Source organism: Zeus faber (assembly GCF_960531495.2).
Source record: "Zeus faber genome assembly, chromosome: 14".
NCBI lineage: Eukaryota > Metazoa > Chordata > Actinopteri > Zeiformes > Zeidae > Zeus > Zeus faber.
Genome location: NC_137200.1, coordinates 1,405,155 through 1,428,991, shown reverse-complemented (window position 1 = coordinate 1,428,991; position 23,837 = coordinate 1,405,155). Strand labels below are relative to the sequence as shown.

At 42.4% G+C, this 23,837-nt stretch overlaps 1 protein-coding gene across 1 annotated transcript in view; it reads left to right on the top strand.

Annotated features, from left to right (window-relative positions):
- Positions 1-2,666: 2,666 nt before the first annotated feature.
- The window catches only part of taf1 (TAF1 RNA polymerase II, TATA box binding protein (TBP)-associated factor), a 56,068-nt gene continuing 34,897 nt past the window's right edge, over positions 2,667-23,837 (top strand). The window contains exons 1-9 of the mRNA XM_080013662.1: positions 2,667-2,960; positions 4,194-4,308; positions 4,920-5,043; positions 18,551-18,667; positions 18,767-18,889; positions 19,460-19,701; positions 21,329-21,544; positions 22,813-23,058; positions 23,524-23,731. Coding sequence (XP_079869788.1) covers positions 4,195-4,308; positions 4,920-5,043; positions 18,551-18,667; positions 18,767-18,889; positions 19,460-19,701; positions 21,329-21,544; positions 22,813-23,058; positions 23,524-23,731 — 1,390 coding nt within the window. The 5' untranslated portion in view covers positions 2,667-2,960; position 4,194. The remainder of the gene's footprint in view (positions 2,961-4,193; positions 4,309-4,919; positions 5,044-18,550; positions 18,668-18,766; positions 18,890-19,459; positions 19,702-21,328; positions 21,545-22,812; positions 23,059-23,523; positions 23,732-23,837) is intronic.

Below are 23,837 nucleotides of genomic sequence, written 5' to 3'. Positions count from 1 at the left end.
TATTAAAACACTTGGTTAAACAGGCCCAAACATACTACATGTAGTGTATGCTGTATCTTGGCTGGTTTCAGTATTTCTATATTCTACGTGTGTTTTTGTTTTTTTTTGTTTTTTTTGTTTTTACTAGGACTTACCCAAAGCAGAAATCGTCAACAGAGGTAAACTGGCTTGTATGCCTGGAAACTGCCTGTGCAGTGACATTGTCTGGGATTATTATGACATGGTGGCCACATGCTGTCTATGTCTCCAATTTTGTTAATTAGCTTCTTTAATATTGTCTTTATTCAAACAAAGGCAGCTCTTGGTGATGTACCATAGCAAGTGTGTCCCAAATCTGGTAGTAATTCTGCTCCCTCCCCAAATGGCTTTCCTCCACTGATGCAGTTGCTGCCAAGTTGGTGCTTAGGGAATGGTTTGTGATTCAGGGCATGAGTGTTGTCCATATTTGGCAAACCAGAGGCCAGAGCAAATGACTGCCATGCCAGAACCAGACCAGATGCAGAGCTTAATCTGTACAGATAGGCACTGCAGATCTGCCCCAGTTTCAGAGAGGTCAGATGCTGGCACTGATTCTTTTTCAAAACGCAGAGTAAATGGGGGACCCAAATTTGATCACATTTTACCATAAATATTGTGTATCAGTCTTAGAAAAAGTATGGATTCATAACCTCATGCTTGTGTTTCAACAAAAGTGTAAGCAACATTAATATACACCGATCAGCCACAACAATTGGCAAAATGGGCAAGTGTGAGGATCTGAGCCACTTTGACAAAGGGCCAAATTGTAATGCCAATATGACTGGGTCAGAGCATCTCCAAAACAGCAGGTCTTGTGTTGTGTTCACAGTATGCATTAGTTAGTGCCTACCAAAAGTGATCCAAGGAAGGACAACCATTGAACCGGTGACATACATTAATGTGGAAAACAAAGTCTAGCTTGTCTGGTCTGATCCCCCACAAGATCTACTCTGGCACAAGTTGCTGAAAAAGTGAATGCTGTCTATGGTAGAAAGGTGTCAGAACACAGCGCATTGCAACTTGCTGCGTAGCCGAGACTGTTCAGAGTTCCCATGCTGACCCCTGTCCATCGCTGAAAGTGCCTACAAAGGGCATGTGAGCGTCAGAACTGGACCATGGAGCAATGGAAGGTGGCCTGGTCTGATGAATAACATTTTCTTCTACATCGTGTGGATGGCCGGGGTTAAGGTCTGATCTGATCAAGCATCTGTGGGATGTGCTAGAACAACAAGGCCAATCCATGGAGGCCCCACCTCGCAATTTACAGGACTTAAAGGATCTGCTGCTAATATCTTGGTGCCAGATACCACAAGACACCTTCAGAGGTCTTGGGGAGTCGATGCCTCGATGGGTCAGAGCTGTTTTGGCTGCATGAGGGGGAGCTACACAATATTAGTGGTGGTTTTAATGTTCTAGCTGATCGGTGTAGAGCATACACCATTTGGTCATTGAATCATCACGTGAAATGGAGATTTTTAAATGCACTAATGTAACAAGTATGAGTGAGTTTATTTTGGGCAATGGCAATTACACTAAAGTAAGTACCTACAGGTAGTAGCAGCAGTGGTATCACAACAGCATTACTCAAAGTGTCATCCAGTGGGCAGTAAGAATAATTATCCAAGTTGATGAAATATATAGTCAAGTGAAATATATACTATTTATAATGCAGGGTGGGTGATATTATTGTGACCAAAATACAACATCATATAAAGATTCAAGATTCAAGAGGTTTATTTGTCACATACATATATGTATGCAGTGAAATGTCAATGCAATGCACCCGGTAATTATGCACAATATGTTCTAGACTGAACACTATAGCTACCTAATTTGTACTTGACTAACTAACTGAAACGGATTCCTAAAACGTAATGCAGTAAGTAAATAGAATAATATAAAATAAATTAAATAACTCAATAGTAATACAGAGTGGGGGTACAAAATGGAAATAAATAGACTTGTGAATATGGGATAGGCTATTATGTTTATAGATATGTGCATATGTGCAGTATGATATAAAATAGTATAATGATGTAGTAATAATATAGTATAAATATATAATATATATAATAGTATAAATATAAATGTTGTTTGTCTGTCTGTCTGTCTGTCTGTCTGTCTGACTGTCATTGGAATAAAAACATGCTGGGTAAGTATTGCCACATAGAACATTTGGAAATGAGCAGATATGTTTTTTCCCCCCTAATCATTGACGAGCACATTATGAGCGCACGATCAGTCCGTTTCCGAGTTTTCGAGTCTCCCTGAACGCACCGACTGAAATGCAGTCATAGGGCGCCCTCACTATCTGGCAGTGTTGCCAGGTCCGCGTAGTTGCGCTACTTTTAAAGCATTGGCGCGGGTTGCATTTGTTGTCCACGTGTTGGATAGAACTTGTTTGCATGCAAATTACATGACTAATATGTACGAATGAAAATACAAATAACAAATATTTGGGCTGGGGATGGTGTATGGAACAAAACCATGCGTAATCGGGACACGTTCTCCGCGAATGCGCCCCACCCCAGCCCCGGCTGGCTTCACGCTGGTTTTGATTGGCCATTACGATGGTTTTGTCATACATACCTGGCAACCCTGCTATCCGGGTACCTAGAGACAGTAGCACTAAGATAGCGTTGCTGTGCTAACACTTTCTAGACTGGAGTGTGGAAGTGCACCGCAGATAAACAAATGAAACAACTCCTGTTTTCAGATCTTATGCTTTAAATAACGCATTTATATTTATTGAATCTTAATTAAATGTCTAGCAAATATCTAGACCCTAACATACACGGCAAGGTAGGGCGCCTTAGCTTTTTCAAAGCGGATGTTTAGGTGTTAGCATGTAGCAACTGCCACATCTGACCAGTTTCTGTGGACCCACCGAGTCGGCAGGTCAACACATGCACAGCGCGGGTTAAACACAATCTCAACACAAGGTGAGTTCAGCTGCAATGAACGTTTAAAACCTGCATGCGTTCTGCTACAGTTGAGAAGCTTCTTCAACTAGGGCTCGAGTATTACACCGACCAGTTAAGACGTTAATTCAGAAATGAGACTGTTACTAGTTAGATTATATATAGAGAGTTAGAGTCAAATTAGTGACATTTAGCTTTATGTAGGACAAGTACACATCAGTTTGGACCATAACAGAAGACCGGAGAACAGGCAGAGAACAATTAAGTTCCCCAAGTCACTTTCCCCCCTGTATCCAGGGTCTCTGCAGGCCCTTTTTAAAAAGTCTTAAAATGTCTCAAATGCGGTTTTACGAATTATCCATACATTTACATGTGTTTCTCAAAGTGAGTCAAGTTCTCCTCCTTCAAGATGTTCTGAAACCCTAAACCTACCGCTGAGCCAATACTTAACCTGCTACATGTATCTGTTCTAGATTAACCCAATGAACCCGTAGAGCTGAATCCTAGAAAACCCTTATACTTACCTATCTAAAGTTCCGTTTGGGTAAAAAAGTACATGATGACGGTTCCAGTTCATAACCTGGACTGATTCTATCTAATACGTACCTCTGACCTGTACCGGAGATGTAGCATTTGTCTACAATACTTTATTGACTAAGACAGAGATGATTTATCCAAAACTCTGGTCTTGAATCTCATTATAATTAGTTTGGAAAGGGATCTTAAAGTGATTCAAATTAACAATCCAATAACTGCAGGCACCCTGGTAATATAATGTTCTAAATAAGTGGATGTCCAAAATTTCTGTCAATTCAGTGAGGATACGCAACATGATTTATTATTTGGACAGAGGGTTAGGGGTTAGGATTAGGCTCACCTTGATTTGCTTCAGAGGAGTAAAGATGAAGCTAAGAATCTTTGTGTTGATCTCAGTTTGAACAAACATATAAATAGCATCACAAGATTCTATCATCTTGAAAGTAGAGCAAAAATCTGAAGTTGAGGTCTTTATGGATTTAAGATCATGAATTTTAATGCTAAGTCCTATTGGTCCCTTCTCAGACCAGTTTTGGATATTGGTGGTATTTGCTGAAACCATACGAACGGCTACTATAAACCTTTATTTCTGATTTTAGATTTCACCTGATTTCGTTGTTTGGTTTTATAACATAGCTAAATAAATTGTTAGCAAAATGTGATTTTGGGAAATGTCTCAAAAGTAATTGGTGTCTCACACTTACCTCGATCTTTCAGTATGTCAGACTCAGACAGCGATGAGGACCAAGATCGCCCTTTCTCTCTGACTGGCTTCCTCTTTGGAAACATCAACGAAGATGGCCAGCTTGAGGGTGACAGTGTCCTCGACAATGTATGTGCATTGAATTAGCTGCTAAAATGTGACAGAACTGTACCGTTGAATGGTGGAGTAACATCATTTACTGGCATGGCCTTTGGGACTGGTTGCTGCTATAATAGTCACTGACGAGAACGGGGTAATAATTGTTTAATTTAATCTTTAACAACAGGCTAAAATGGGTCTTTGGTGTGACTGCCAAAGTGTCAGAGTAATTCTTTAGCTTTTTGCATATTAAATAAAGGTTTCTGTGATTTGACTCATTTGCTATATGTAAGTGATTCTCAAACTTTCTCATATCAAGAACCATCAATTTGATATGCATTTGTCCACAGACGTCACATTTTGTCACTGGATTCACAATCTGAGAAGGTCTTTGTTTGTCATTGTTTTCCATTTTAACCATTGGGTTCCTGAAAGGTGCTATATAAATCTCAGTTATTATTATTATTATTATTATTATTATTATTAGATATGATTTAGTCCAAACTAATAATGGTGAAGTTTAACAATTATGAATTTTTCTGCGAACCCCCTAGATCCGCTCGAAGGAGCCCTGGGGGTCCCCTGACCCCACTTTAAGAACCACTGCTCTTATGTCATTCATCTTTTGTCTGTTATTTCAGGAGTCCAAGAAGCATCTGGCAGGTTTGGGTACTCTGGGCCTGGGCACACTCATCACAGAAATCACTGCCAGTGAGGATGACAACCAAGAGGAAAGCAGAGATACCGATGGTGCCGATGCAGAGGGTGAGATTAAAGCTCTCTAATCATAACAGCTGTAGGGATGCTGCTGCTCCACGGAGTCATGTATACGAGCAGACACAGCTTCATTGAAGTACAATGCAGAGAGTATGAGAATAGGGACAATGCGTTGTGGTATGATTTTAATTTGGTGTTAGTTAGATTTCATGACTGCATGTGTGAAGGGCGCATGTTGCTGTTACCCACTGCACATGTGTGAATGTTGCGCTTTCTACTGGAATGAGGAAATGAATGGTGCCACTGTTATTACTGCTGAGCTCAAGTTTCAGTTAAATATTAATATTTACAGCTGCCATTGTAGTTATTGATCCTACATTGATGAGGTTGTCGCTGGCAGTTACAAAGTTCTGTCACCGTTTGACAAAATGGATGGAAAGGTGGAAAAATTAGGTTGAAATTTGGAGGCTGGTTACCGACCTGGAGAAGAAGAAGCAGGCCTTGACGGTTGCCTAATTGTTTACTGGAAGAGCGAGGTAAAAAAGGTAAGGGAAATCCCTACAATTCTGATGAAATTGGACTCTGTGATTTTGAAAGAGGAAAAGGATCGCCAGTACAAGGCATACACAGTTTGAGTGGATCCCAAGAGAAAATGCCGTATCGATGGTGGATTACATCGTAGAACTTCAATACAGTACAGCAGAATAAGTACATTTGAAATGGAGCTTCCAGATGTTGTGTTAGCTTTCAAGTTACTAAGTACTGCAGGACCTAATGTTAAAGGCAAACAGTTGGCGCTTACAACTTGTCTACCCCTCTCGTTTGTGAACATAAAGTCAGCCTTGAAGAGAACCTTTTGCGATAAGTCGCCACAGAGGGGCACTGGTAGACTTGGCCTGAGTGGGGATGCTGCTGACTCTGCCTACTACACGCACTACCGGCAAAAAGTAGGTCCAATTTGCAAATTCAAACGGCTCTTCCAAGGAGAAGAACACAATGTGCGGGGGGGGGGGGGCTCAGGGTGCCTGAGGGTGCCCGAGCACCTGCCCCTTGATGTCTATGATGTCCAAGTATCGCACTGTCACATCAGGGCAATACTTTGTTGAATAGCTTCCCAACTTTACCTGATAACTTTACCTGATTTTGGATTATGGATTTTGGATTGTTGGAGCTGTGATATCCTTACTATTTTTTGGCTTTTACCCTCGGCTGAACTGTTTTTCGGATTTTGGGACGTGGGCTTTGGCTTGGGTAGCACTCGGCTAGCACTAGTTAGCCTGTAGATTAGCATATTGCTAACTATGCTGGCATTGATGGCTACCTCCTCGGACTGTGAGAACTGTTTGCGCCTGGTCGACACACTCAGCGCTCTAGAGAAGTTGGTCTTTAAACACATCCACAGCCTGCGTGAGGATGTGTGGAAGAGAAGGATAAACTGTTTCTGCGTCTGACCTCCATCGCCAGCACTCAGGCTAAGCACATCTCCGGCTCCATGTCCTCGGTTGTAATTGGACCGGACTTTGACACCACTCTCCCTTGGCCCAGATCCATTCTCACTGTGGGTGAGTCAGGTCCATCTGATGCCCTGCCAGCTGTGATAGAGGATCCATGGCCCAAGTCCTGGACCTGCTCCACCCCAGAGCCCTGGACGCTGGTGGTGAGCGGTGGCCGGCGATGCGAGCGCTCCTTAAGCTGCTCCATGTCTGGGACTCCCTCAGCTGGAGAACAGATTTCAAGCCTTGGAGCTCATAGTCGATGTCGGTGATATGCGGGAGTTTCTTTGAGGGGGCGGTCACAGTCCATCGTGGCATCGAGGCGCTCTCCACCGCCGCCAGCCGCATCTCCACCACCGCCAGCCGCCAGCCGCGTCTCTACTGCCGCCAGCCGCATCTCCACCGCCGCCAGCCTCCTCCTCCTCCTCCTCCTCCTCTGGTTCCATGCCTGGGCGGTCTATCCAGTGTTCTGTCCATCGCAAAGGCATGCTCCCCTCCACCGCTGTCAGCCTTCTCTTCACCACGCATGACCTCTGCCTCGCTCCTCTGTTGATGCATACCCTGGGACACCTTGGACCAGGCGGCTGCAGAAGACAGTTTCACTGTGCTGGTCTTTGGGTCATCTATGGTCCGCCATGTCCAGATCAACAGGTGCCGCACTTCTGCCACCCAGGTGCATGCGTCGAGGACATTAACATCACCATCCCACAGCTGCTAAACCATCACCCGTCTGTTTCTGCCGTTGTGGCAGCGACCTTAAAACTTCAGAAAAGCTTAAATAAGATTTAGTCTGCCTCATTAACAGTGTTTTAAATACAAACAAACAGTTCATTGTGTCAGGCCCACTGCCCTCCCTCCGTTTCGGCAACATAAAGTTTAGCTGATTGCCGCAGCTGCACATCTGGCTGAAGGGCTACTGCTGCAACAGAGGCATCCTCTACATGGAAAACTTCACCACCATCTACATAGACTGGATATTTTTAAAGCCGATCGCTTCCATCCAAACTATCAAGGATCCCGTCTACTTTCAATAAACATTGGACTCACAATGCTCACCTGCAATGCATTCACCGACTGACAGTCAGTGAGTCCTGCATTCACTAAACAGTCACCTCCTCCATCCCCTACTCCTGCCGCCCACTCAGCTGTCCTATATGGGACTGTTATGCCTTCCACTATAACCACCATAATTTCCTTTCAGTATCCTATGGTAGGATGCTCATTATCACGCCCCTTAAGGCTAGTCATAATTATATCATTTGAGTGCCTCAACAGCAAGCAAGCCCCCCCCCTGATTTTACATTTCTCCACCAACCCAGGCTCGCAGCCAGGGGCGGGGTTGCTGTTATCCATAGAAAGGATTTTAAAAGCACTCCCATTTCACAGAGCAGATTTACATCATTTGAACATCTTGGTTTTATGTTAAATTAGGATAATTACTAAGGATAATTATGATCAAAATGATCGGTGATCATTTTAATAATTTTCAGACCGCCGAGAAAATAATGCATTTAACTAAGAATTTGCTGAGTGGTTATCTCATTTTATGTCAAAATATGACACAACTCTGATTTAAGGTTATTTTAACATACATGTCTGCTGCCCCACCCAGACTTGTATTACTGATTTTATGAAGGTTCTTGACTCTTTTAACCTCACTCAAGCAGTACGAGAATCTACACATTCTAAGGGCCACACCCTTGACTTAGTACTGTACGGTGGTCTCAGCCCTGAAAATATTGAGACAAAGGATGTGTCCGATCACAGAGCGGTTTTATTAAGTGTGGTCAATTTTCTATCACTCACAACAATCGTGTCCGCCACTTTTTTTTAAAACTTGTCAGCGAGCAAGTTTTCAGAGCTTTTCAGTGCTGCTGCTTTGCCTTTAACTGCATTTTATCCAGATTTTAACACCGAGGAGCTCATCTCCTATTATAATGACGCGTATCTGACTGCCCTGGACTCTTGTTGCCCCATTACAAAGAACCATTCCAACCCCAGAATTATATTTATTGTAATGGACTCTGTCATCACCCGCTCACCTTGTCATCTTACTGAGGCTTCACCAGAGATGTGTGAGGAGTTTTTAAGCTCTTTGGGAAATAAAGCTGAGAATATACAACAGCAAATTACGCCCCATGACCAAGTTATCCATGCCATTAGGGACATTGACAGTTATTTTACCAATTTTGAAACGGTGTCACTATCATTTTTACTTGAAACTCTATCCCACATGAAATCAACCACATGCAGCCTTGATATTATCCCCACCACATTTCTTAAAGAGGTGATTGACACAACTGGACCCAGAATATTATCATTATAAATAGCTCGCTGGAGAAAGGCATTTTTCCATCTGCTATTCAACATGCTGTAGTCCATACTCTTTTATAGAAACCTTCCATTAATCCCTCTGTTCTTAGCAATTGTAGGCCCATTTCTAAACTTCCATTTCTATCAAAGGTTTTAGAGAAGGTGGTATCAACCCAGCTTTTGATGTTTATTTGTCATAAAGGCACCTTTGAGAAATTCCAGTCTGGTTTTAGAGTTTTACATAGTACAGAAGCTGCCCTCCTCAAAGTAACCAATGATATCCTTTTAGCAGCTGACAAGGGGGGAAGTACAATCTTAATTATTTTAGATCGAAGACACTTCTAAGACATCTTTGACACTGTAGATCACGCCATTCTGTTTGACCGTCTTAACACCTGGGTTGGCATCAAGGACACTGCACTTGGCTGATTTTATTCCTACCTTTTAAAAAGAACCTTTGCGGTCTCCAGAGATAAAGACTCATCCTCGACGGTTCAAATTACCTGTGATGTACCCCAAGGTTCTATTTTAGGTCAAATTTCATTTTTAATCTTTGTACTGCCTCTTGATCCAAATGATCAAAAGACACATGTCTCATGTGTCTCATGTTTCATTGCTACACAGACGACACCTTCCTCCGAGACCTGGTGACCCAAACAGCCTAGCTGCTGTTTTAAATTGTCTCAATGATATCAACTGTTGGATGCCACAGAATTTTCTTCAGCTCAATAATTCAAAATCAGAACTCATATTGTTCACCCCAAATTCTAGCAGTCTAATTGAGTGGCCTTGGCACTCTCTGCAAATGTGAGTCTTTTGCCAGAAACTTGGGAGTACTATTTGACTTTGACCTAAACTTTGAACAACAAATAGTCCTTGTCCCTAGTCCTTCCTTCAACTAAGAACCATTTCAAGAATCAAATCAATACTATCACACAGCGACCTGGAAAAAGTAATCCATGCCCTAATTTTCTCACTACTAGACTACTGTAACTTCCTCCTTTCTGGCATCAACCAAAAGTCACTCTCTCGCCTCCAACTAGTTCAGCACGCAGCAGCCAGGCTTTTTACAGGTTCCAATAGACGACATCCCATCAGCCCAATCCTGGCTTCTCTCCATTGACTCCCTGTTCGGTTCAGAATCGATTTTAAGATTTTCAAATCACTTTTAAAGCACGTCTAGGACTGACTCCAATCTACATAACAGATATCTTGACCAGTGGGCAGCCTTAGATCCTCAGGTGGGGCCCTTCTGGTTGTTCCAAAGTCTAGACTTAAAACTAAAGGCGACCGTGCCTTTTCTGTCAGGACCCCTCAACTTTGGAACGACCTGCCTGAGGAGATACGCAGTCAGTGACTTCTTTTAAATCACCTCTTAAAACCCATTTATATAGATCTGCTTTTATGTGATGTCGCCCCTTTCTTTATCTATCTAACTTTTTTTTTCCTTACTTATTTTTTTATTTAAATGTTTTCTTAGTTCTGTTTCTTATCACATTCTTTCTATTTATTAATTTTTGTCTTTTTATCTGCTTTTACAATTTAATGAATTAATTTATTTCCTGTTTATTAATGTTCCTTTGCCTTTTAAATTCATGAATCTGAACACTCTTCACTGCTTTTGTTTAATCTCTCAAAGCACTTTAACTGTGTTTTTAAAGGCCCTATATAAATAAAGCTATTATTATTATTATGGTGCCCTTTTTATGTGCCGCATATTTTATTTTATCATTTGTATTTTTTTAAGCATGAATGGGCATCATGGTTGCAGATTTTGTAATCGGGACAATTGGTGTGAATCTGTGCGTTCGTGGTCTGCGCTCTGCTGTGCGTCGCCATGCCTCTCGGTTCCCTTATTGACCCAAAACTAAAAAAAACTTTTTTTGTTTAAAAATGCTGTTAAGTTAAGAAAGACACAAAAATAGATAGATCTAAAATAAAAACACAGAAGAACGAGAACGCATGCACGGCGCATCGCTGTCTGGAGGAGAAAATTAAAACTCCACAGTTAGGTTTACGTTTTGCCCCAAATGCTATGTATTTCCAAACTGCATTTGTGCTGTTTTCTTTCAAAACCATCGCAGAGGCTCTGCACTTGCCATCTTTAATGAGCTAACACCATAACCAACCGGAGCAAATGAGAGGAGGCAGGTTTATGTGGGCGCTACAGCGGTGTGTGTGTGTGACTCGCTGTGGGAGTGAGGAGAGAGCGAGGAAGTGCAGCTGCCACTAGTATATCATAGATGAAAATGATCATTGAAAACGTTTCAAAATTCCAAATCGATGTGTATAGAAAAATTAATATGTAAATTATTTTAAATAAAAATCATCATACCATATCAAAACCAACCCAGTCGAGTTGCAACGCTCGGACCTGCCAATGTACACTCAGCGGTAATAAAAGATAACCAATAAAAATAGTATTTTTATTGTAGATGTATTTATTTTATTTAATTTACAGCGTTAATTGAATGAAACTAAAAATCCCTGTACGATGTCCCGATGCGTGCCCTTGCCTTACGAAAGTCAGAACAAACTTTTAAATTACGTCTTCAGATCTAATATGAGTGAAGATTCAGCAACTGGATTGGTAGTTCTCACCTCAAATTTGTTCAGAAAGCGATTTTGTAGGACTGATCAGGTGTAATAAGTGAAAGTTACGGTAAATTCAACGCAGAACTTGTTCTGGAACTCCAATGGCTGACATCAGTTCAGAGTTCCAGTGCAGTTCGAATGCAACCAGGGGGAAAAAAAGCCCTTGAATGTATCTAGTTCTTGGGGGACCTCCCTAGTTCCTAGTTCCCCTCAGGGAATCCCCAGAACTGTTCGGTGCGAAAGCGCTGAGAAGTTGTCCCAGTAGATAGCCCATTGCTTTTAAGCAGAACTTAACTGAAAAGAGCAGCAAATTCTGTTGAAACTACACAAACAATTTGGACATTGCCTGAGTTGACAAACTGAAAAAAACTACTGGCCTGCTCAGGTAATAATGATGATGAATGCACCACAATTCTCAAGGACATTGCAAAAAAACTCTGAGCCCTGCATCAGTTACAGCAAACCAAAGCAATTGCCAGCTATGGGTTTGCCTATGGCCACAACCTACAATGAAACAGTAGCCGTGGACTTGCATGAGCTAGAGCCGGGAGTGTGGTTTCTGTTTGCCATTGACCACTTCACACGCTTCAGTGCCGGGACTGTTGTCGAGTGTTGTCACCACCAAGAAACCCAGGGACATGATGAAACACTTTATTAATTACTGGATAAGTGTTGAGGGTCCCCCATACAGACTGTTCAGTGGCAATGGGGGTGAATTCAACAATGAAGAAATGAGGGACATGGCTGAAAACTTAAACATTGAAGTGAAGACAACTGCATCTTATAGTTCATGGAGCAATGGCCTTTTTGAAAGGCATAATCAAACCCTCACTGAAATCCTGATGAAAGTGAAGAGCGACAATGAATGTGGCTGGAAGACAGCCCTAGACTGGGTGGTGATGGTGAAGAACTCAATGCAAAATGTGCATGGCTACAGTTCCTATCAGCTGGTGTTCGGGCAGAACCCAAATCTGCCTTCAGTTCTCACTGACAAGCTGCCAGCTCTAGAAGTGACAAGCGTGAGTACTTGGATAGCCCAGTACATCGCAGCATTACATGCTGCAAGGAGAGCATTTACAGAAGCTGAATGCTCTGAGAGTATCCGAAGAGCACTTCGTAGACAACTGCGGCCCATTGATGACCAATACGAAACAGGGAACATCTGCTTCAAGTGGGTGGATTGTGCAGAGTGGGAAGGTCCAGGTGTGGTCTTCTGCCAAGATGGTGCGGTGATATTTGTGAGGCATGGGGGCACCCACGTTTGCTTACATCACTCTAGGCTTTGAAAGCTAGATCCCCCACAAGCAATGCTGGGAGAAATAGAAAATCAGCTTGGGGACTGAAATTCATACCACATAACCAGAATCTGGGCGCAATGAGAATAACAATGATACTGAAAATGAAACTGAAACCCTGTCACACACCAATACAGCCTGGAGAGGGTAATCACGGTCAATCTGAAGCATCACCGACAAACTCAATCAGAAGAAAAAGAATCAGAACTTGACACTTAGGTACATACAAGGTGTAAAGTGGCGATGTGTTTGAAGAGATGAAAGATGAAGGCCAGAAATGCATCTCTACGAGGTGGGTGTGCATATTAGTTGCAAGAGGCTTTGAAGAAATTAACCCTCAAGAGCTCCTTAAAGACCTCTCCTACATGTGCATCAGTCTCTAAAAATGATCAAGGCTCCTATGTCAAAAGAACTGTCATTTGAACTTTGAACAATATATGACCTGGATCAGATGGCTACCCAGTGGAATTCTATAAACACTGCTGGCCACTCATATCCCCACTATTCATCAGAATGGGTACGGTTACGAAGTCAACCTCCACACATGGATACTGTTCTCATTTGATTTTGCTCAAACCCAATAAGGACCCAACCCAAACCTCCAGTTATTCAGTGGAGGAAATAATTATTTGATCCCTCACTGATTTTGTAAGTTTGCCCACTGACAAAGAAATGAACGGTCCATAATTTTAGTGGTAATTTTTGGTAGGTTTATTATAACAGTGAGAGACAGAATATCAAAAAGAAAATCCAGAAAATCACATTAAATAAAATATATAAATTATTTTGCATTTCACTGAGTGAAATAAGTATTTGATCCCCTATCAAAACATGACTTAGTACTTGGTGGAGAAAACCTTGTTGGCAAGTACAGAGGTCAGACGTTTCTTGTAGTTGATAACCAGGTTTGCACACATCTCAGGAGGAATTTTGGACCACTCCTCTTTGCAGATCCTCTCCAAATCTTTAAGGTTTCGAGGCTGTCGCTTGGCAACTCGAAGCTTCAGCTCCCTCCACAGATTTTCTATAGGATTAAGGTCCGGAGGCTGGCTAGGCCACTCCATGACCTTAATGTGCTTCTTCTTGAGCCACTTCTTTGTTGCCTTTGCTGTATGTTTTGGGTCCTTGTCTTGCTGGAAGACCCATCCACAACCCATTTTTAGTGTCCTGGCTGAGAGAAGGAGGTTGTCACCCAGGATTTCACGGTTCATGGCCCCATCCATCTTTCCGTCGATGCGGTGAAGTCGACCTGTCCCCTTAGCAGAGAAACACCCCCAAAGCATAATGCTTCCACCTCCATGCTTGACGGTGGGGATGGTGTTCATGGGGTCATAGTCAGAATTCCTCTTCCTCCAAACACGGCAAGTCGCATTGATACCAAAGAGCTCGCTTTTGGTCTCATCTGTCCACATCACCTTCTCCCAGGCATTCTCTAAATCATTCAGGTGTTCATTGGCAAACTTCAGACGGGCCTGTACATGTCCCTTCTTGAGCAGGGGGACCTTACGGGCGCTGCAGGATTTTAATCTATTTTGACGGAGCTGCCTTGAGATCATTATCAAGCTCCCCCTGTGTAGTTCTGGGCAGATCCCTCATCTTTCTCATGATCATTGATACCCCACAAGGTGAGATCTTGCGTGGAGCCCCAGACCGAGGGAGATTGACGGTCATTTTGTGTTTCTTCCATTTTCGAATAATCGCGCCAACAGTTGTCTTCTTCTCACCCAGCTTCTTGCCAATGGCGTGTAGCCCATTCCGGCCTTGTGCAGGTCTACAATCTTGTCCCTGATGTCCTTAGACAGCTCTTTGGTCTTGCCCATGATGGAGAGGTTGGAGTCTGATTGATTGATTCTGTGGACAGATGTCTTTTATACAGGTAACAAGTTAAGACAGGTGTCTTTCATACAGGTAATGAGTTGAGATTTGGAGTACTTTCTTAAAGCATAGGACTAATCTGTGGGAGCCAGAATTCTTTATGGTTGGTAGGGGATCAAATACTTATTTCACTCAATGAAATGCAAAATAATTTATATATATATTTTTTTAATGTGATTTTCTGGATTTTCTTTTTGATATTCTGTCTCTCACATAAGCCTACCAAAAATGACCACTAAAATTATAGACCGTTTATTTCTTTCTCAGTGGGCAAACTTAAAAAATCAGTGAGGGATCAAATAATGATTTCCTCCACTGTAGACCCATAAGCCTAATTCATTGTGATTTAAAGATCATTAATAAAACACTTACTCACAGAATTGGAAAAAGTAATTTCATACATAACTCACCCAGACCAAACAGGCTTCATCAAGGACCGACACTAATCCAGCGATATTCGCAGTTTATTCATTCTGATCAGCATATCTCAAAGGAACAACTTAAATTCCGTTATTGCCTCTTTAGATGCTGAAAAAGCATTTCAGAGTTAATCGGTCTGGGGCTTGGTTGCAGGTTTGGGGCTCGGGCAGGGGATGCGCATTGCGGGGACGGGTCTAGGCCCTGTGGTCGGCGGATCAGCACACCACTGGGGTTGCCTGCACCTTACCCTGTATATACAGCTGCAAGACCTGGATCCCGTGCATTGCTGCCTGCTATATTTATTATTAGTAGTAGTAGTATTTATTTTATTTTTATTTTTTTTACCAGAAACAGTTTGTGCAATTGTGCACAATGTGCAAATTAGCTTCAGTTCAAATAGGAGCATTTGTGAACTAAAGGTGCTATGTGAGGCTGTGGAGAGGGGTGGGGGCTCTTAATGCAAAAAATACGCACCTTTTTCATTTTACGTTTTTGGGGTACATACACACCCCTTACAAAGCTATTGTGTATTTAATATGAATGTGAGTTTTATTAAATTCAAGTACTTGGTAAATTATTATTTTCTAGGGCTTGAAATCTATACTGATTTTCCATTATATCCTTCATACTTTTATGAATTAAAAAGGTCTTAAAAAGTCTTAAATGTAACTTTGAGAACCCTGGGGGGACCCCGAACACCAGAAGTTGTTGACCATGCGTTCACTGTGGGACACATCTCTCACACACGCACACACACACACACAGGTGGGCTCATCACAGGCACACATGCCTCGCCCCCGAATACCCTCCTTATTTTATCCTCCTGCTTTATTGCCACAGCGATCAGAGGAAGAAGCCACGTGCTGTATTTTCGGTTCCAATATTGGTCTACTTAATTAATCCTGTTTTGTCAAATACACATTTTTATATGATGTTTATGTTTTTATGTTGTGTGATGTGTGATTCTCCCCCTCTTGGAGAAGTAATGATGATTAGTTATTTACAAGGGGCACACGATTCAGATTCAAACTCGAAAATCGATCAAAATTAGTGTTTGATATTTAACTTCGAAAGCAGGTTTGTAATTCTCGCTGTATTTTTGTGGATAATATTGTCCAACATGGTTAACATATTGGGCCACTCAAGATCTGCCGGTAAACAAATGCAGTGTGCGCTTGGAGCTGCGGGTCTCTCTGTAGACTTGACTGCTGCTCACCTGCCTCTGAATAGACTTAAATGAAACTTGGTTCAGAGTTGGGCGAGCTGTGGTTGGCTCTACGGAGGGGTCCGCTGCACTGCATCCCTCAACGCACACTGCACCCGCCCACCAGCAGATCTCGACAACTCCTATATCGCAGGCACGCAAATGCATATGGTGAGAATTTACGGTTGAGCCTGTTTTAGTAGTTTGGCTTTAACTACCAGCGTTCCCCTCTGGCAAATAAAGCATCCGTTTTTCTGTGCTTATTTTGGTGAGTAACTTAAAAGTAGTGTAATCATTTACTGATTGTTTATTAATCTGAAGTCTAGTTTCGATAAAGCTCTTAATGGTTAAGGTGTGTTGTTTAAATATTCTCATATTTTTGTTGTATATTATTATTATTATTATTATTATTATTATTAAATAAGTTACTTGTTGAGAAACTAGTGTTTTTCTTTACAAATCAAGACTCAATAGTCTAGCAATGGCATAGCCATCAGTGCTGGGGGAAAAAAAAAGTGTTTACATGGAAAATCAAATCCTGACCTTAAAGTCGAATCGTGAATATGGAGAATCGTGACACCCCTATTGTTTATAGCTCAAAACATGGTAAGATCATTCTCCAAAGAGGGGGATTGGTGGCGGTCATGCTTCACAAAAAAGCCATCCCACAGAGTTATTGCTAGAAATTCTTTATGAATAATAAAGAGTGCCATTGCAGGTTGAGAATTTCAACTCCACTTGCAGATTAACTCTGTCATCGATGCTATGACAATACCCTGTGTTGTATGCCAAGCCAGCTGACAGCACAAAATTAAGCAGCCTTTTTACAAGGTACACCCCCCCCCCCCAGAAGCTCAAAGCAGCGGAACTCTGTGGAAGTTGAAGTGTGTTTATGGCCTAGCAGATGCTTCTCTGTATTGGTACAAGAGAGTGAAAGACACTATGCAGCAGTTGGGAGCTACTGTGTCACAATTCAAGCCAGCAGTGGTTTACTGGTTGGTTGACTTCTGCAATGTGATGGCGATTCCTTGCTTGTCATGTGGATGACTTAATCTGGGGTGGTTCAGAAATGTTCTCCACAACAGTCATCCCTAGCTTGAAAGCTGCTTTTCAAGTTGGACGTGAAGAACACAACAGCTTCAGCTACATTGGAATGGAGGTCCACTCTTTGGAGGATGACATACAGGTTCAACAAAGTATGTACATAAAGAATCTGCAACCCATTCCTGTGGACCCCACCAGAGCCACACAGCGAGAGGCTGTTGAAGATTGGCCAAATATGAGTGGCTAGGTAGACCCGACAGTGTGGCATCCATCCTGGCATCCAGTACAAAGCTTGCTACTAATGTGCAAACAAAGTCTGATTTCAGAAAAGTGAAATCAGGAGACCTTAAGGTTTCAGCACATGACAAAGGAAAGCTCCGTGAAACTGGTGGTGTTCACTGTTCCTCACTGGGAAACCTTCCAGACAGAGGCACTCAAGGTGGACACCTGATCATGCTGATGGTAGAGAATGTAAGATTCTCACTCCTATGTTGGCAGTCAAAGAAGATCAGGAGAGTTGTACGAAGCCCTTTAGCAGGTGAGACGTTGGAACTTGCAGATTGTATTGACAGTGCAGGTTTCTTGGCGACACTACTCAGAGCTTACCACAGGTGATTGTGCACGTAACAATTTGACCATTGTGTGTGTAACAGACAATCACTCTCTTCTTGATGCTGTCAAATACACCAAATCAGTCAGGAAAAGAGACTACGCCTCCAAATCAGCAGTATTAAACAGCTCCTCCATCCTCTGACCATCCATCAGGTATTGTGGTCAGCTACCAAGGAGCAGCTTGCCGACTTGCTTGACAAACAAGGTTGCAGCTTCAAACCTATGTTTATCTGTTAAGTGTTTAAAAAAACAAAACAGAAATGTTTGTTTTTCTTTGTTAAGTGCTATGTTACCCACTGCGCGTATGTGGAGGGCGCATGTTCTGCTGGACTAAGGAAATGGATGCTGCCATTGTTATTGTTATTTTATCAGATTTCGGTCTCCCGCCTCTTATTTCCCATGAGGTCGTGCTGCAAAATCATTGGTTGCCCTTTTGAAAGTTGAGACACAAACTGGTTCAAATTGGTTGAAGTTTGAGCGCTACAGCGTTTCAGACATTAGTGCTTGGACATGTGCATGTTCAGTTTCCTCATATGAAAACAATGGCTCAGCCAGGACTTACTTAGAGGGTTTGCAAGCTGTTATGTGTAGGCAGCTTAAAAAAAACAACAAAAAAAACCTAAACATATATAGTGTTTTATTAATTTTTTTTTAGATAAGGGTTTGTGTAGAGTTGCAGTTTCATCCTTCTGCCCTTTTTTCAGGTTGGGTGAAAAGCACCGAAGATGCTGTAGATTATTCTGACATCAGTGAGTTTGCTGAGGATGAGACAAAGAAGTACCGTCAGGCCATGGGAACCCTGCAGCCCAGCAGAAAAACAGGTACTATACCTACAAGTGCAAGGCTTTTTTCTCACCCTTTATGTTACAATTTAAGGTCTGTATTTAATAGATTGGGTTTGTGATGTGTTTCTGTTTCAGATGATGAGGATGACTATGATGCTGATTGTGAGGACATTGATTCCAAACTTATGCCCCCCCCCCCCCCACCGAGCCTCTCCATAGCTGGAAAGAAGGATGAGTCTTCCCCTCAAGCTGCCAGCTGTAAGGATTTCAGATTGATTTCAAATTGATTGATTGATATCACTGTAATGCACATGGGTAGGGATGGAGTATCACAATGATTATAAGATATTTACAAGATTTCCATTTACTATGTAGAAAATCCACTCATGATTTCAAAAACCCCATGTTAAACAATCCACCTGTCGGCTTGTTACATTGAATCATGTAACACCATAAAGTACAAAAGTAAAGAGTTGAAAACTAATCTTGAATTAAAAATGTTTTCTTGAATTAAACCTTTATTTCCCTTTATCATATTGGTCATATATGTTCATTACATATTAAATTTTTCTTTTCTGTTCTCCACAGAGCAATACTAGGGCAACACTTGTGGTACGTGGTTAAAACCAAGTTGGTCACCACTGATATAGACAAAAAAAATGGGGTATTATAATATGATGTGAGGTTCATTTCACAATGATGTTGCTGAAATACCTTAAAAAACAATATAGATGTATGAGCCAACTCTCGTAAAGGTCCAGAAATGATTGTTACTCATTTATAAAGACTTCCAATTCTGCTGCTGACGTCACCCACGTCTCCTCACAGCTGGGGAAGAGGGTGATAGCATCATTTTGCCGTCCATCATTGCTCCTTCCTCCATCGGGGACAAGGTGGACTTCAGCAGCTCCTCTGACTCAGAGTCGGAGACAGACCGTCCGTGCCAGGGCTCCGGGGTGGGAGACCCCCCCGACATGCTCACCCTACCCCTGGCTGGCATCATGCAGAAGGACGCCGCCAAGGCTCTGCCGGGCGTCACCGAGCTCTTCCCAGAGTTCAGACCTGGACGGGTAAGGAGCGCTGTGGTGCCACTACAGGTACATCTCATAAAATTTGAATATCATGAAAAAGTTCAATATTTTGTCACTCATTTCAGAAAGTGAAACCCATATATGATATAGATTCATTACATGTAGAGTGAAATATTTCAAGCCTTTATTTCTTGCAATTTTGATGATTGTGGCTATAGATAATGAAAACCACAAAATTCAGTGTCTCAGAAAATTAGAATATTGTGAAAAAGTACAATATTGGAAAGTCATGGTGTCACACCCTAATCAGCTAATGAACTCAAAACACCTGCAAAGGTTTCCTGAGCCTTTAAATGGTCTCTGTCTGGGTCAGTAGGCTACACAATCATGGGGAAGACTGCTGACTTGCCAGATGTCCAGAAGACAGTCATTGACACTCTCCACAAGGAGAGTAAGCCACAAAAGGTCTAAAGAAGTTGGTTGTTCACAGAGTGCTGTATCCAAGCATATTCATAGAAAGTTGAGTGGAAGGAAAGAGTGTGGTAGGAAAAGGTGCACCAGCAAAAGGGATAACCGCAGCCTTGAGAGGATTGTCAAGCTAAATCCATTCAAGAATTTGGGGGAGCTTCACAAGGAGTGGACTGAGGCTGGAGTCAACGCATCAAGAGCCATTACGCACAGACGAATCCTAGGCATGGGCTACAAATGTTGCATTCCTCGTGTCAAGCCACTCCTGAACCAGAGACAACGTTAGAAGCGTCTTACCTGGGCTGTGGAGAAAAAGAACTGGACTGTTGCTCTGTGGTCCAAAGTCCTCTTTTCAGATGAAAGTAAATTTTGCATGTCATTTGGAAATCAAGGTCCCAGAGTCTAGAAGAAAAGTGGAGAGGCACAGAATCTTGCTTGAAGTCCGGTGTGAAGTTTCCACAGTCAGTGATGATTTGGACTGCCATGTCATCTGCTGGTGTTGGTCCACTCTGTTTTCTGAAGTCCACAGATGTTGATTTCATTTTCCAGCAGGACTTGGCACCTTCCCACACTGCCAAAGGTACCAAAAGCTGGTTCAATGACCATGGTGTTACTGTGCTTGATTGGCCAGCAAACTCGCCTGATCTGAACCCCATAGAGAATCTATGGAGTAATGTCAAGATGAAGATGAGACACCAGACCCAACAATGCAAATGACCTGAAGGCTGCTATCAAAGAAACCTGGGCTTCCATTACACCTGAGCATTGCCACAGGCTGATCGCCTCCATGCCACGCTGCATTGATGCAGTAATTCATGCAAAAGGAGGCCCAACCAAGTATTGAGTGCATAGAAATGAACATACTTTTCAGAAGCCTGCCATTTTTGTTTAAAATATACTTTTTTTATTGATCTCATGTAATGTGCAAATTTTCTGAGACACTGAGTTTTGGGTTTTCATTATCTATAGCCACAATCAAAATTTCAAGAAATAAAGGCTTGAAATATTTCACTCTGTGTAATGAATCTATATAATATATGGGTTTCACTTTCTGAAATGAGTGACAAAAAATATTGAACTTTTTCATGATTTCTAATTTTATGAGATGTACCTGTATGTTTGGCTCAAGTTCAACTTCACACCTTAAGCCTGAATGACTTTGTGAGCCCCACTTTTTAACGCCTGAATGTTTCAACAGGTGCTGAGATTCTTGCGGCTGTTTGGGCCCGGAAAGAACATGCCGTCCGTTTGGAGGAGTGCACGCAGGAAGAAGAAGAGGAAACACCGGGATGCTCAGCCTGGGACACCACCTCCAGAGGGCGAGCCAGCAGAGAGCGTCCAGGAGAAAAAGTCTGGATGGACTTACGATCACGCCCCTCCTCCACCACCCGAGCAATGTCTTTCAGATGATGAGGTAAACATTGTTAGGTCAGCCGGTGGATTAAAGGATAGGATGTCGCTCACAATTTTTTTTAACCCATTTTATAAAATGCTGGTTCCCATCATCTACATCTCAAGAAACTTACCACTGCTGCAGCTTCTCACTGTGCTTAAATTCAGTCCAATGGGGCAAACGTTTGAGCCATAAAATCTCCTTTTCAAAAGTGAGACGCTCACGGTATAGTCAGACACTCTTTATATGTTACACAGTTGCAAACCCTGCATTTTATTAGGGTTTTCACGGGTTTTTTTAAATGTTTGTTTTATATTTTTATTGTTTTATACACGTCAGCTCTCAGGCTATATCTGTGTAAACATAAGAGACTAGAAAGAGGATGGTATGTTGCTTCCAACTGGCAAGCTAATGTTGCTGAGGTTAATCTCAATGTGTTGCGGCAATCGCAAAAAGTAGTAAATATGTTTCATTACTGTTCAAAAAATACTTTAATTACGTTTTCAAAAAATACACTAAAGCTGCTTTCACATATGCACTCCGGACAATATCTGGATAATTTGGTCTGGACATTGTCCGGATTTACCTTTTCACACATGCAGCATACAACCGGAGATTGTCCGTGTCAGACGCATTTACACTACCTGGAAATACTCAGATTGGTTTGCACGAGGGGCGGAGCCCAGGTAGAGCTTTCAGTAGGCAGGACATGACGCAGTGATGCTGCAGAGTTTTAGCACACCCAAGATAGCGGGCGATGCTACCGACCTTTTTGGCATTGATACTCCATGTATTTGGACATAATATAAACAAATGAGTGGAAAAGAATATAAAGGAAAGTAGAAAGGAGTACGAAGAAGCTACGCTCCGTGCACAAAGATCCACACAAAGGTAAATAACTGCCGCTTAATAGAGACAACCATCAACACACGACACGGCCTCTCGCGTGCTCTGAATGCTCTGGACAATCACCTGCTGTGCTCCCACAAGGGCTCAATTGGACATTTCATGCACTTTATACTAGGGTGCTGGCTGGGAGAAGTCCGGGTAATGTCCGGTCCAAATGATTCGCACACTTGGTTTACACATACAACTCCCCCGGGTAATGTCCGGATAATTTCAGGGTTGCAGGGCATGTGTGAAAGCAGTTTAAGGCAGATATCCTTTGCTGGTTTGAAAAATAGCAAACAGATCCTTTAAGCCTCCCCGTGTCATGTCATAATAAAACCGTCTGTCAGTACTGCTAGACAACCATAGTTTCAAACTGGTTTCACCCTCTCTGCTTCCAGATAACCATGATGGCTCCGGTAGAGTCCAAGTTCTCTCAAACCTGTGGTGACATGGACAAGGAGATGGAATCTCGGCCCAAGGTGGCCGAGTGGCGTTATGGTCCGGCCCAACTTTGGTACGACATGCTCGGCGTACCCGAGGACGGGAGCAACTTCACCTACGGCTTTAAATTAAAAGACGATCAGAGCGAGGAGCCAGCAAAGCCAGAGAGACCCGTGACGAAGACAGAACCTCTTCCCCAAGAGGTCTGAACCATTTCACTATGAGACAAACAATACCCAGCAGTTTCGAGATAAGATAATACTTTGTTCGTCCTTGGGAGGAAATTCAGGTTTTACGGCAGCAGACGTTTACCAAACTGCAAGTAAAAAAGAAAAACATAGAAATAAAATATATGTACACATCTATAACTGGTGTGACCCGGGAGCAGCAATATGCTAACTTATGATTCCAATATGAGCAGGTGGCAATTAAGCTAAGTAAAGTACAAATATGCAACTAAATGTAGCAATAATATGTATTGATACTGTGGCAGCAGCAGCATTGATATTAACAGCGGCAATCCTAATTATAACTAAAATGACAAGGATTATAATACTCATGGTTATAATTATAGTGGTAGTAATAATAATGGTAGAAAAACGGAGTTGGGCAATGGAGCAATTATTTCCCTTTTGCTTTGCTCCATGCTATGTGAAAGTTGTCTCTAGTTTCAGGAGGAGAAAGGCAACAATGGAGACCAGGAATCCCTAGGGAACGAGCTCTTCCTCATGGTCACGCAGCTCCAGTGGGAGGACGACATCATCTGGAACGGCGAAGACATTAAGCATAAAGGCACGAAGACACAGCGGGCCAGCTTGGCGGGCTGGCTGCCTTCCAGCATGACTCGCAATGCCAATGCTTACAATGCACAGCAAGGTGAGCCACCCACACACGCTTTGTTATATTAATTTTTTTCTGCTCGTGCACCTACTTGCCTCTTACTACTTCTTGAGCTTTTATTCTCAACCCAGTGGTCCTTCAG